Below are 12,939 nucleotides of genomic sequence, written 5' to 3'. Positions count from 1 at the left end.
AGTCCTTGGAAACGCATAAGGGAAGCCCAATGAGTGGCACACAGTCAACTCTCACTGACAGGTAGGATATATTTTTTCTTTTTTTTCCCCTCAAACTCCTCCGTTAAAATTATAATTCCTTGTGACTGTTCCTCGCTGATGGAATGTATTGCAATTGCTCCTGACTGTCCAATAAATCCAGGTTTTTCCTAGCCCGATAACGTTCCGTTACGTCAACTTAAAGCCAAACCCCATTCAAAACCCTGGCAATGTAAATGTTTCCTTGTTTATTGTCAAACATACGCACATGATAGAACATGATATAAGACATTTTATGAATTGTTACGCTCTTCTGGTAAATTCGGCATTCAAGTAATTAACCAAGCAGCAATTGAATTACATAAAATCTCACTTTTTGACATTGGTTCACACTGCTAGCTAGCGCCATAAATGGTGTATTTTGGTGGGAGAAGGTTGTGGGAATAACAGGGGAACCAGTTGTAAAAGTTGAATTTTTATTGAAAGTATCGCTGCTTGGTCCATTGGATGCACGCCGAATTGAAGTGTCACCTATAATAATTTGTGAAACGTCTTAAATTGTCTTCTACCGGGTATGTATGTTTACCGAAAGCAAGGCAGCGTTAAATTTCTGGATTTTTGAATGATGTTAGGGGAATTTGTTCTCTCCATACAAGAGAAAACGGAACCGAGCGGGGCTTGGTTTTTCCCTACTTACGTGAGAAGTGGGCTGCCTGCTTCAGCCTGTGGTAAAAACCACGGCACGTCGTGTCTGTTTATCTAAACCACAATGCTCGACAGGTGGTTGTACCTATTCTAAAAGTTGGAAGATATATTGTATACAAGTACTAGGCTACTTTAGAAAAGAGTCTACCAAAGACGGGGGGAGGAAGGGAGGCGGGGGAGGGGGGGTGGCCTTTACTGTCAGTGACAAATTTTCCACCGCCGAGCCAGCAGGGGGCGTCTTCATGAAATGTTTAGTGTGCTCATGCATTTACCTGTGGGTAGGGGTATCAAAGCATCAAAAAAGTATGCCCTATATTAGAGCTTCCTGAACATGTTCCTGTCAAACACCCCCCAGGTCAGGTCAGGTAGGTCAGGTCAGGTCAGGTCAGGTCAGGTCAGGACATTTGGCTCTCTGGGAATATTTTCTTGTTGTCTAGGGTCTGACATCCAAACACTACCAAATATGTCACTCACTCAGGCATTCACTTTCACTTCATCTTTATTGTCACACCAGAGGAAATATCGGTTAAAAACGATACCATACACAGAACATACATGTGACCATGACGTTCACCCACAAAGTGCGTCAGTGTGACAGTAAGGGAGTATCTGTGCTTCAGTTCAGTTAGGCTAGATTCACAGAGGCTGCAAAAGAGTAGAGAAAAGCCCTTGATTATACATTATGCTCTTAAATGCTATTGGCAACTAACAGTGGTGAGAAGACTAAAAGTAAAAAGTAGCCCATTTAAAATGTACCCTGATTAAAAGATAGTTACTTTTTAGAAAAGTGTGTTGTTTAGATGTGATCTTTCCCATGCAATTCTAAAAGGATGAGAGGACAAAGTTCAAACTCAATTCATTTAATTGGAAAGTTTGGAAATGACAATAAAGTACACAAACAAAGTACAGCCAAATTACTTTTCTCTTCTTTTCTGACCCATTCACTGTGAATGGCTCCACAATTTGTCAATTTATGATTGTCAAGTTTCTATTGCTTATGGAGAGTCTACAATAGTAGTACTCTGTAGTGGATGTGGTAACTAATGGGGCTATATGGAGATACTGTGTGTCATTTAGGATGTAGTGGAGTGTCCAGAAAGCTTTGATCCACCTACGACAAATTTCATCATATGACTATGATTTTCCCCATCTGGAACCGAGTGAGTATCACAACAAAACATACGCTGGCATGTTAGGAATATCTTTTTGTCCCGTTCTTGGCAGAGAAATGAATCTTTGATGAAATTTCACAGCATTTGGAGTTTGTCTGAATAGGTTAGCAGTCGCTGCCAACCTCAAAACCTTTTGGCTGTCTGCCATTTTTGCAAGAACATTACGAGGTAAAATGTTGTAGAAATGTAAATGCACGACTTTGAGCTTTTCAGATTCCAGCCCGCTTAAGTCACTTGTGTATTTTTACACTCAGTAATCTGGAGTTTCCTCTGAGGAAACGCCAAAATAAAGGCACACATGACTGCCTCGGAAAGTCAAACAAAGTCATTTGATTTCTTGACCTTCAGTCTGCATGAAGATAACACGACTAAGCCATTACGCTACTTTGGTACAGTTGTATAATGATTGCCCTCTTTTGCCACAAACAGCCTTTTAAAATCATAACAGACTGTGAAAATGGAAAGTATTACACACGAAACAACAGACTTCAGTAGATTTTTAGTCTAACTGTATCTGAAGTCCTCCTGTCCTGCAGTTCAGCTGATTCTGAATCAGATTCAAGTGTACCTAGCTTCCATCTCAGCTTTTCACACTGGTACCACTACAAAACCAAACGCCTTCATTTTATCCCCGAAATGTCCTTAATTTCTCCATTACATAAACATGAATTATTTTCCATTAAAAATATAAACATAAGGTCAGTATCATGGGTTTATAAGGGATTTATTCATGGGTTGACTCACAGAGACACTAGTAATTAAGGGATTTTTCATGCCTTTTGTGCATGGTTTACAGGGTTATTAAGTGGAAATGAATGGAAAAGTTCCTGTCTCCTTGAATTTTTTCAAGAGTCAAGATTACGTTTTTTTTTACGGAGGTTTCGATGGGATCTCCTCCATTAATCACTGCCTTAATTCATTTTAAGGGGATTTTGCATGAATGAAGGGGTGAATTAATGTACATTAATGAGAATCTACGGTTATTTTATGGGATTACTGGTTCGTAGAGTATTGATTATGGAGGTGCACCCCCCCCATGTCACTCACTAGTGCATCAACTCATCATTCCAGACAGAAAGACTGTTCAGTACATTCCTTAAGTGTCCAGGAAAGGAAACTCCCCATGCCCTCTGCATACTTTGCACATCTGCAAGGTACACACTGACGCTTGGCGCTTTGGTGCCCAGCTGCTTCTGTCTTTGCTCACCAAGCCGCTATCTGAGCAACGCTTTTGCCTTCGGATTGTCACGGTTATTACTAAAGCCTATATTGCAAACAGGGTTTAGTTGCCTGGCAACATTTGTGCCAACTCCAGTAGTGGTTAGGTCACTTCTTGGACATTGTTCAAGGGTTTCTCAGTGAAAAGAATTCTGTTCTGCAGCCAGCCAGGTTCCTCGTAACATTAGTGAGGTTTTACCGTCTAGATGTGACGGCCCCCCAGCGTGGAACATGTTCTCCTATCTGCAGAGTCTCGAGGGGTTTAACCACCCTCTTCCCCTTGGTTTACTGCGTAGGCCTCGTCAGGGTCACGGTGCGTTTCCATGTGACTCATGCTGCTCGAAGTAACTAAAAGGGAACAGCAGTTTATAAATGTAACCCAGGTTCCCTGAGGGTGGGGCACAAGCAATAGCAACAGTAGCAGGTCTTTATGGAGCCCCTTGAAGGAAAAATCCACCCTAAAACACGCTTAAAAAACAGCTATTGGTGATGTACCTGGCATTTCTGGACTTCTTTTTTGGCTCACCATTTTGCACCAACGATCAACAATCATACAGGGAGAAATCCATCATAGAAGAGGCAGAAAGACCAATTTCTCTACCAACAGTAGCCTCAATAGACCAGAACGCAATGCAGCCACACCTTGAATGTAAAACCCGAAAAAAATCCACTAAGTGAACGCGCTATTTATCAAGGTATTTGAATTAGTCAGTAAGCCTACTTAACCATGACTAATGCATTTTCTGTCTTTCATTTCTGAAATGCTGACACTTCATCACCTCATCACAAAACCTGGAATGTACTGAACATCACAGATTGATGATATCTAACAGTGTAGGAGTATACGAGGGTGGATTTTTGCTTTTAATAGGCTCACCCAAGAGCAGGACTGGTGTAAAGGAGCTGAACTCCAGTAAGTCATATGACAAGGGGAAGGGTTGGACTTGTCCTGATGTACAAAGCACTCAATTGCTCCGCTATCGTGAGTGGAAAAAGACCAAGGGCTCAATGAAGACATCTTGGCTTTATACATGTTCCGGCCGTCAGGCAATCTGAATAACTCATAACTTAGTTTTCCTTCCTTTGTTGGGCGGAGAGTTTTCAGCTTTCCTGTAGTTTCTGTTTCCTCAGCCATCATTGGTTCTCTTCCTGGACTGATAATTCTCTGGAGCATCCATGAGTGCATCATTCAGTTAATTTGGTTTAAAGATGCAAATGAGACATTTAATCAAGTAACTGAAGTAAATTCTGATGTTTTCTGTCTATCCAGATCTTGATTGTGATTTCATGCATTTTTGTATAAGTTGCAAATCAGAACTGAACTGCAATTTTTTGTCAAATCTACCCAAAAGTAAGGGATATGCTCACAGCCAGGAAGTAGGATGAAGTAGAATGACTGCAGGCCATGGACCGGCTATTTTGCTCTTTGTAACAAAGTTTCGCTGATCTGGGTGTTTTCCTGACCCCCCACCCCGAGGCCCTCGCGGGAAGCGGTGACATCACTGATAAACAATGTCCGTCAGGCCCACCAGGCCACTGGCCCTTCCTGACAGACAGAGCTGCTGGCAACAGCCAAGCCATGCAGGATGGGTACAAACCACAGCTCACTGGCATTGCACTCTATCTCTAACAGTCTGGGCCAGCAACGTTAATTAACAGCTGTATCTTTGTAGGAGGCCACTTATTAAATTTACAATAGCAAACTGTTGTTTCTATAATCCAGAGAGAAATAATTTGTCATAGTGTAAAGACATAATGAAATGAAAAATGACTTTTTCAACTTGTTAGCTGATTCTCCATATCTTAACGTACATATAAGTCACAATAATGCCCCAAAAAATTACATAATTTTAGTTTTCCCGTATTTTTATATCAAAATCCCATTACTTTTACTTGCTTTAAAGCTGCATTTTTAGGGGTTACTTCATGGCGTATCAGTAGGCGACATAAAAATTCCAACCAATAACACTGTCACAGACTTTTGAACAATCATCACTCCGCCCCTCCCATCATATAAAACCTGCCACTTCACAACGTAAACAGTGGAAAGACTGGCACCATGGTACAGTGGTAAAAACCCTCTTGTTTTCCTAAGACAGCATGGTTGCGGCTGCGTAGAATTTATTCATTCTGAAGAATCCAGAGTGTGAAGATTAGGAGGTGAGTGACCCTCTGCAATAGAATTCAGGGCATCCGTTCATCTGAGTCACTTTCCATGTTTGTTACGGTCCGATCCACTTTTGAACACTCCCCCCCCCCCAGCGCTATGTCCCACTCCGACATCCTGTTTCAACTGGAAATATGTCGAATTACGGAAGCAAGACACCATAAAGAAATGCTGTTTCCTTGAGACCTTCACAAGAATACACATCATTTCTTCTGTGATCAAAAATCTTGTTTGTTACAATATATGTCACGCAACAATTATTTGACCGCTCATAATAGAAGTAGTTGCATATTGCACTTGTAATGATGCTCACTTTACTGTAAGCAATATTATGAGTTTATGAAGAGGTCATTAGTATACCATACTAATAAGACATTTACAGCTCATAGTAAATGTTGATGATATTGATGATTTGTGTACTTTTACAAAAAGTTCTGTCTGTAACTTTTAGTGCTTTTTGATGAAGCTGAAGCTTCTGACAAATGACCAAAGACGAGGCGGGTCAAAGACCAGACGCTGTGTGGGGAACAAAGTCTCAACCATTCATGATAAGATGCAATAGTTATGGTTATTAATTAATGCTACCAGGTCAGATTTAAGGAATGTCTGAGGGCTTTTGTTTCTAATAAACCATAGACTGTAGACAGTAAGTTAACCATGATTTATAAACTCAAAGACCTCATCAACAAATCAGCTGATGGGGAAAAAATATTGGAAAATAAAGTCATTATCGGTTAGTTGATTGAAAGAATATTGAAAGAATAAATTAATTTTAATGGAATACAATAAAATATCTTATATAGGTGCTGCTCTTGTTTTACCTTTGTTCTAAATTCTTTTTATAAAGTTATGGGCATGTAGCACAAGTCCCATGAAAGTACATTTCCAATCACCCCCAAATAATCCCAAAGAGAAAAAATAATCCCTATGGGTTTCAAATCACAATGTGAGACCTTTCCAGAAGAGATTTCAAACTGAATGCAATCTTATGGGCAGCAGAAGGTTGCAGCTTAATGCAGCTTTGGATGGCATGTACAGCATTCAGCATTGATCTAAGTGGATGTGAAGAAGAGCTGATCTCCAAGGGTCACAGAAGCCTGATTGGAGTTTGTTAGGCATGCTGCCTTCTTTCTCGTGGCGCTCTGTGAGAATGAACCTGGACAGAAAGCCAAATCAGCAATGAATTATTATCCTGGCCTAAATCATATTGAATTTTAATATAGCCAGCAGCTTGCAGTAATAATCCTCTCCGAATCTATGTAACAGACAATGGAGTTTTAGCCTCATCCCCATCAGCCGTAAGGCCGATTACTGGGCTTCTATCTCCAACCCTCTGGAGTCGAGTCCTTTGCTGTTATCATCCCTGAGGAATTGTCTGGTATTTTTGGCATCTGAGGCACAAGTGGTTTGCTGCTTAGTTTTTTCTTCCTGTAATAACTGCGCAACAAGCGAGTAAAGAAAGCCAGCAGACACATGAAACCCAGCAGACGCAATTTAGGAGCGACACTAATACAATAAGTAAATTAATGATTCCCTTTCATCGTGGTCCCAATAAACCTTTCACATGGAGTTGATGACTTTTTCCTGTAACTATGGGTTCATGAACTTTTGAACCTTTGTTGCTTCAATAGTGACTAGGTGCAACAATGGAGAAATGCCTACATTAGATCTAAATGGATTCTACAGGAGGCAGGCCATATCAGTGCACTGTTGCCAACTTGGTGACTTTGCCACTAGATTTAGCAACTTGTGAGCTAAAAAAAATCACAACAAAGAGGAGGCGGGATGTCACACTACATAGGCAGCTGATTGGCTCCGCTGCCTCCATCATCAAAGCCAGCACAGGCAGTCTTCCCTTTGCATTGGTCCAACAAAATACACAGAAAACCAAACCAGTGGTGCACGCAACATACATGCATGTATCTATTGTTGGTTTATGAAACCTACGTCTATATTTACTAGGGATGGGATCATCTGTTTATCCCATGATACGATTCGATACACAATATGGGCTTCACAATTCAATACAACCACGATATGATGTAATAAATAAAGACAACAAAGTCTGACTGGGCAGAATTATGTTTATTTCTGAGCCACAGATCTTTCTAGCAATGGCATTGGCTCGCTGGAGTGTAAACAACAATTTCAAAATGTCATTACAAAGTGCAAATAATATAATTTGGATGGAGAGCTTGTGAAATTGTGATGGTCAAGCTGTCTCATTTGTGATTACTACAATCGTGATTCATTTTTCTGCCCCACGATGGTCACATTTTTATACCGTGATACATTGAACTTCGATAAATCGGAATGCTGCACTTCATCAGTGGCTGAATAGACCTGAATTCCTCCCTGTTATCCAGCGCTAGCTACTCAGCTGCCACCCACTGAGGAGGATGCATCTGTCCTTACTCAAGGCGGTCCGGCCCTGCCTTATCGACTCCTAATCTCCCACCACAGCAGGCACAGGCCCTTTTAAATGGGCCTTCTACTCTGAGATAAAAAACACAAGGTTACTTACCCCCATAGTGTGCTCCCTTTCAGTGTATTTTCACCCTTTTTCTCCATCATCGTGAGAGTGTTGTTGTGTCTGGGGGAGTGGAATCAACTGTTCTGCCTGGTTCGCTGACATATTTTGATCATAACAGCTCAACGCAAAGAGGGAAATATTCACGGTTCTCTCATCTAATCGCCTGAATCAGATATATTTGGATTTCTGTACTATGGGGACACTTCGAATAGGATGGTTCACACACTCTGGGAGCTAAAAAAAAAAAAAAAATTCTCCCAAACCCTGTCTTCTGTCTTCTCTGAAAGATACTTATGGGCCTCCTCCCACCCGTCTCCCTCCTTCGTTTTTTTTTTTTTTTTTTCCCAGCCTTCTCCCACATTCAGGAAATGGGAACCGAGCCAGAAGCCCTAGTCTCTGTTTCCGGGAATGTGTCCCACAAAGCCGCAGTGTAGTAAGCTGGCTCTGACGTGAGAGCCATTGTTAAAAGCCCAGGGCCCCCATTGTCCGAGGGAGGAACAGCAACACAAACAAACCCCCCTCCTCCTCCTCCTCCTCCTCCTCCCCCCCGCGGAAGGAGGTGTAGGGGGGTGGAAGAAGAGAAGGAGAGGGAATCTCTGCTATTTTTATATCAAGAACCACCACCAGCAAGTCAGCCTCCCACTTAGGAGGGACTAGGGATGGGAATGTTTAATTAGCCAAACAGTGAAATGAACACCAACGCATGGGCCTCTGATGTCACTATAGGGGCTAGATGCCAATAGTGGCCTTTTACTGAAAATCAGATATTAGTCTGTCGTTCACCTCTGATATGATGCAGTTTGATTGATTAGAGCTTATTTTCTTATTTCATCTTGTATCCAGACTTATCAAGCTTATTTTAGGATGTTTTCTTTAGTTAAATCAAATAATAATAATGTTCAGTTTCAACAAATGTGACTTTTTTTCAGGATTATGTAGCGCGTTTCAGGACATTTACTCCAGATTATCTGCCAGTTCAGTGAGATAATTTGACTAAAAATATCATGATATAAGCTTGATAGGTCTGGAAACAAGATAAAATCACTGGGCAACTTGTCATTGTTTGCAGTGTTGAAGTGACTCAGACATATTAAGAGCCCCCACCACTACTGACACTCTGTTGGAATAATACATAGTGAGAGAGCAGAGTTCTTCCGCTAGTCTAAAGTATTTGCTTTGGCCATTTCTGGGAAGTCTGCCGTCCATACATGTGAGGAATTGATGTAGTTCTTGTGACCCGAGGGAAACGGGAGAAACATTTCAGACTCGATTATTTCCTTTATATGTACATGCATTCCTGTAAAAGTACAAAATGACTACAAAAGGCTAGAAAAAAGACACACCACTAATATGGATATGTGCAAATGTTCACTATCTGTGTCCACAGGACCCCGAGCATTCTCAACAAGGACACTCCAGACAAGAAACCTAAGAATGACAAGTCTCCAGTCTCCCTCAAACATGAGTTTGACCCTACAGGTAAGGAACACACACACACACACACATACACACACACACACACACATTACCCATATGTGCATGCATATGGATAATGGTGTTTCTTTTGTTGAGTTTTTATTATAATGATAATTTTTAAAATTTCCATTAATGTAGGGCTCTGCTCCAAAACTGAATTACGTTGCCAGTTACTATACAACCAATCCATATGACATTGTGGCTCAGTGTAGCCTATTGCCTATTTGTCCCTATGTGTATCCAGGGAGGATGTCATTCCATGTTATTCCAGTTTCCATCTTAAATTGTATAGCAACATGGTCAATTGAAAATGATTATTTTACATAATTTAAGCTAAGATGAAATTAACCTGCATATTGACTTTCCTGTTATTGATATAAACTTGATTGCTTTTTTTAAGTGAGGAAACAATGGATTTTCAGTCCTAGTCTTGCTCTATGTCTTCTTGAACTGAGCTTTGCTTTTTTTGTCTCCCCACATTTAATTTCCATTTTAAGATATTTATTTTGTAGAGCAACAACAACAATTGTGTCAGTTTTGAAAAGAAGGAAAATGCATTGCCATAAGTTCTAAGCATCGTGGAACGTGGAGATTTGGTACAAAGACTAACTAATAGAATGGGATGGAGTAACAGTAACAGTAGTGGGATGGCAGTCTTTTCCATAGGGACTGGTGAGGGGGAGAGCAGAGATGGGGGTATGGGGGTGGAGTCCTATGGGCGACGGCTGACGTTAATCCTTCCTGCCCTTTCCTTCACCCTGGAGTCTTGCAGCTCCTTCATGGAGGGCAGAAGACAACCAATTATCCACTCAGCTTGCCAGATAATACTGCGGAGCAAAGCTTTGAGGAGGGAGGAGGTGAAGGACAAGCAGACTGAGATTGACTGTGAGACACTGAACTTCCTCAGTGGCCACAGGAAGAACGTCCTGCATTGAGCTTTCTGGATCAAGCAGATGTTCTCTTCAGATTTGAAGGGTGTTGGCGAAGTTGGACCGTAGGAGCTTGAATGACTCAGCTGTTCTCATTGATTTCCAGAGAGTGACGAGGACTTGGCGGATTGACATGATTGTGTTCCTGTCACATATTATGGGATTTTATTTGTTCCCTTTGCATAACATTTAGTCATGAAGAGAAGATGAACAGAACTCACGCAATCACTCATACAAACACACACACACACACACACACACACACATATGTATATATATATATGTAAATATATATATATATGTATATGTATATTCTGCTTGATGAACCATCATACTTTATCACCAGTTAAAGGAAGTTATCACCGTGAGGGCTAACAGACATAAACAGGCTTAACCATGCCTATTCTCTATATCCCATATAAACAGCCTGGATTTTTAGAAACAATGTGGGGATAAACTAGGAGAAACGGTAGCCAGCCTGAAATTGTTTAGACACTCAGTTTCCCAGCATGCCTTGCGGGATATTGAGCACTAGACCCGCCCAGACCAAAGACACTGTGTCAGTGTGTGGCTAATTCAAGAAAGGGCCGTGGCCAACTAAGGCAGGAGATGAGAGAAAAACATTGTTTGCTTGCATAGTAAGCTAGCTAACTTAACTGGATTAGCGTAGTGATAGCTGTCAAAGAGACCAAGGAATGATAAATGAAAGAGAAACATTAACCGAACATGCCTGTTGCCTGCTCTGTGCCCAGTTGCAACAAAAAAGTGATTTTCTGCAACAAAGCCTAGCACAGTGCGTGCACAGACATGCACAGCCCATAAAGCCAGATAATACATAACAGCTTATTATTGCCATGTTTATGCTGTGGTACTTGTTTATCATATTTGGCAAGTTAGAGGGACTTGTTAGTCATTTGCCCTCTTGGTCCAGCTGGTGTCTTTCTCTTTCACCAGTTGATCCTGTTGTGTGGGGAGGAATGTCTGCCATGATGGATTCAAGCAAAAACTGTGCACGGTTTTTCGTTGCAGCAACTAGGTTAGGCTACTCTCAGTCTCTCTGGGCATGGTTGTGTAATATCCACACAGCCACCACCAGTCACCAGTTAGTTAGTCAGTTAGTTAGTTAGCTTGAGCCTCTCCAGCCCCTCTGTCCATCCCAGTCACTCTTCCCCCAAGGAAGTTGCTTGACTCGCAGCAACAGCTCCTTCTTGCCTCCTTTGCTAAAACCTCCTCAGCAGTGTATTGTGGTTCATACAAGAGTGGCTGAAGTCTGGAAGAAAATGTCGTCGTTATGTTTTCAACAGTGGTATTCCTCTCTGCAGCCATAGTTACCTCAGCTTCTGGAAATGCGCAGAGTTCACTAGCTCAGTGATTCTCAACCTTTTCCATATCAAGGACCCCTAATTTAGTCCACATTAGAGTCACAGACCCCATTTGATGAAACCAAGACTTAAGAAAACAAAACTATCTGACTAGCAGACAAAACTAGCAGACTTCGCATTCCCAATCGGGAGAACAGGCACTCCTACATTGGCCTATTTTCCTAGTAAATTAGATGTATGTTGTTTTACAGTTTTGTCTTCCTTTAACAACCTGATACTCTAAGCAGCACTGTGCAATTTTTTGCATGATGGTGACCACAAATGTGATCACAAATGGCAGGGGTACCTGCCATTTGTACCAGAGAGGTACCTATTTCTGAGGACTGTAGTACCCAGAAATCCTGCAAGGTACATCAGTAAACTGCACACAACACACTCTTGTTTACCAACCCAGCTGGCCGGTCTGTGATGCTTTATACCAAAGGAAACCACAGACGAGAGAGGAAAAAGATCTAATGTCGGTGAGTCCAGCTTTCTCTGGACAGAGCGCTACTCACTGCTGGTTAGGAGACAGTTTGGATTAAGTTTTGATTTGTCACGTCCTGTGGGAGGATGTCCCACCAGTGACCAGTATTTCTTTCAGGCAAATGAGATGACTCTATGGCATCTCAATTAGTGGGCTTGAACGTTGATATCCATTAAAAAAGTGTGTGTGTGTGTGTGTGTGTGTGTGTGTGTGTGTGTGTGTGCGCTACAGGTCTTGTCCAGCGTTGTGTGATTATCCAGAGAGATGAGAATGGCTTTGGGCTGACAGTGAGTGGAGACAACCCCGTGTTTGTGCAGCTGGTCAAAGAAGGTAAGGCTCTGCAAATACACACACACACACACACACACACACACACGACCACCAGGCACCTGTAGAAGTAGCATCTCTAACTCCTCTATGCTGCGTCTCTTGTACTGTAGATGGAGCTGCAATGCGAGCTGGTGTCCAGACAGGTGATAGGATCATTAAGGTGAGCCGTCTTTATTTTCCCTTCACATATCCAGGATCAGTTGAACATCTCTAGGTCTGACAAAGAACCAACCATTAAAAACTGTCTTGGGATGGTTTACTATGTTGTAACATTATCCCAGCCCATTCTAGACCAGGGCCCTTTATTCTCAAATTGGGTTTCAGTCAATTCTCAGTTTTGTCAGAAAAGCATCTGAAAGGAATATAGTATGTTTTTGGGAGATTGTCCTCTTGGTCGACTTGAGAGAACATAGACACCAAAGACATCCATGTGTCCAAGCCTACTATCACTATGTTGAGTGATAGGCTCCATGCTAACACTTCAGCATACAGTATGCTGGGCGATAGTAGGCTCCATGCTAACACTTTAGCATACACTATGTT

The 12,939-nt window shown here is 41.7% G+C and overlaps 1 protein-coding gene across 1 annotated transcript in view; it reads left to right on the top strand.

Moving 5' to 3' along the window:
• Positions 1-12,939, top strand: part of LOC139655468 (rho guanine nucleotide exchange factor 12-like) — a 37,379-nt gene continuing 24,440 nt past the window's right edge. The window contains exons 1-4 of the mRNA XM_071532886.1: positions 1-61; positions 9,201-9,292; positions 12,298-12,396; positions 12,507-12,556. Coding sequence (XP_071388987.1) covers positions 30-61; positions 9,201-9,292; positions 12,298-12,396; positions 12,507-12,556 — 273 coding nt within the window. The 5' untranslated portion in view covers positions 1-29. The remainder of the gene's footprint in view (positions 62-9,200; positions 9,293-12,297; positions 12,397-12,506; positions 12,557-12,939) is intronic.

This window comes from Centroberyx affinis, unplaced genomic scaffold, assembly GCF_046629955.1.
Source record: "Centroberyx affinis isolate AG114_WGS23_722 - 3 ecotype Tasmania unplaced genomic scaffold, CSIRO-AGI_Caff_v1 ptg002268l_1, whole genome shotgun sequence".
NCBI lineage: Eukaryota > Metazoa > Chordata > Actinopteri > Beryciformes > Berycidae > Centroberyx > Centroberyx affinis.
The sequence above is the reverse complement of the archived record's forward strand: the minus strand, read 5'-3'. Positions and strand labels throughout refer to the sequence as shown.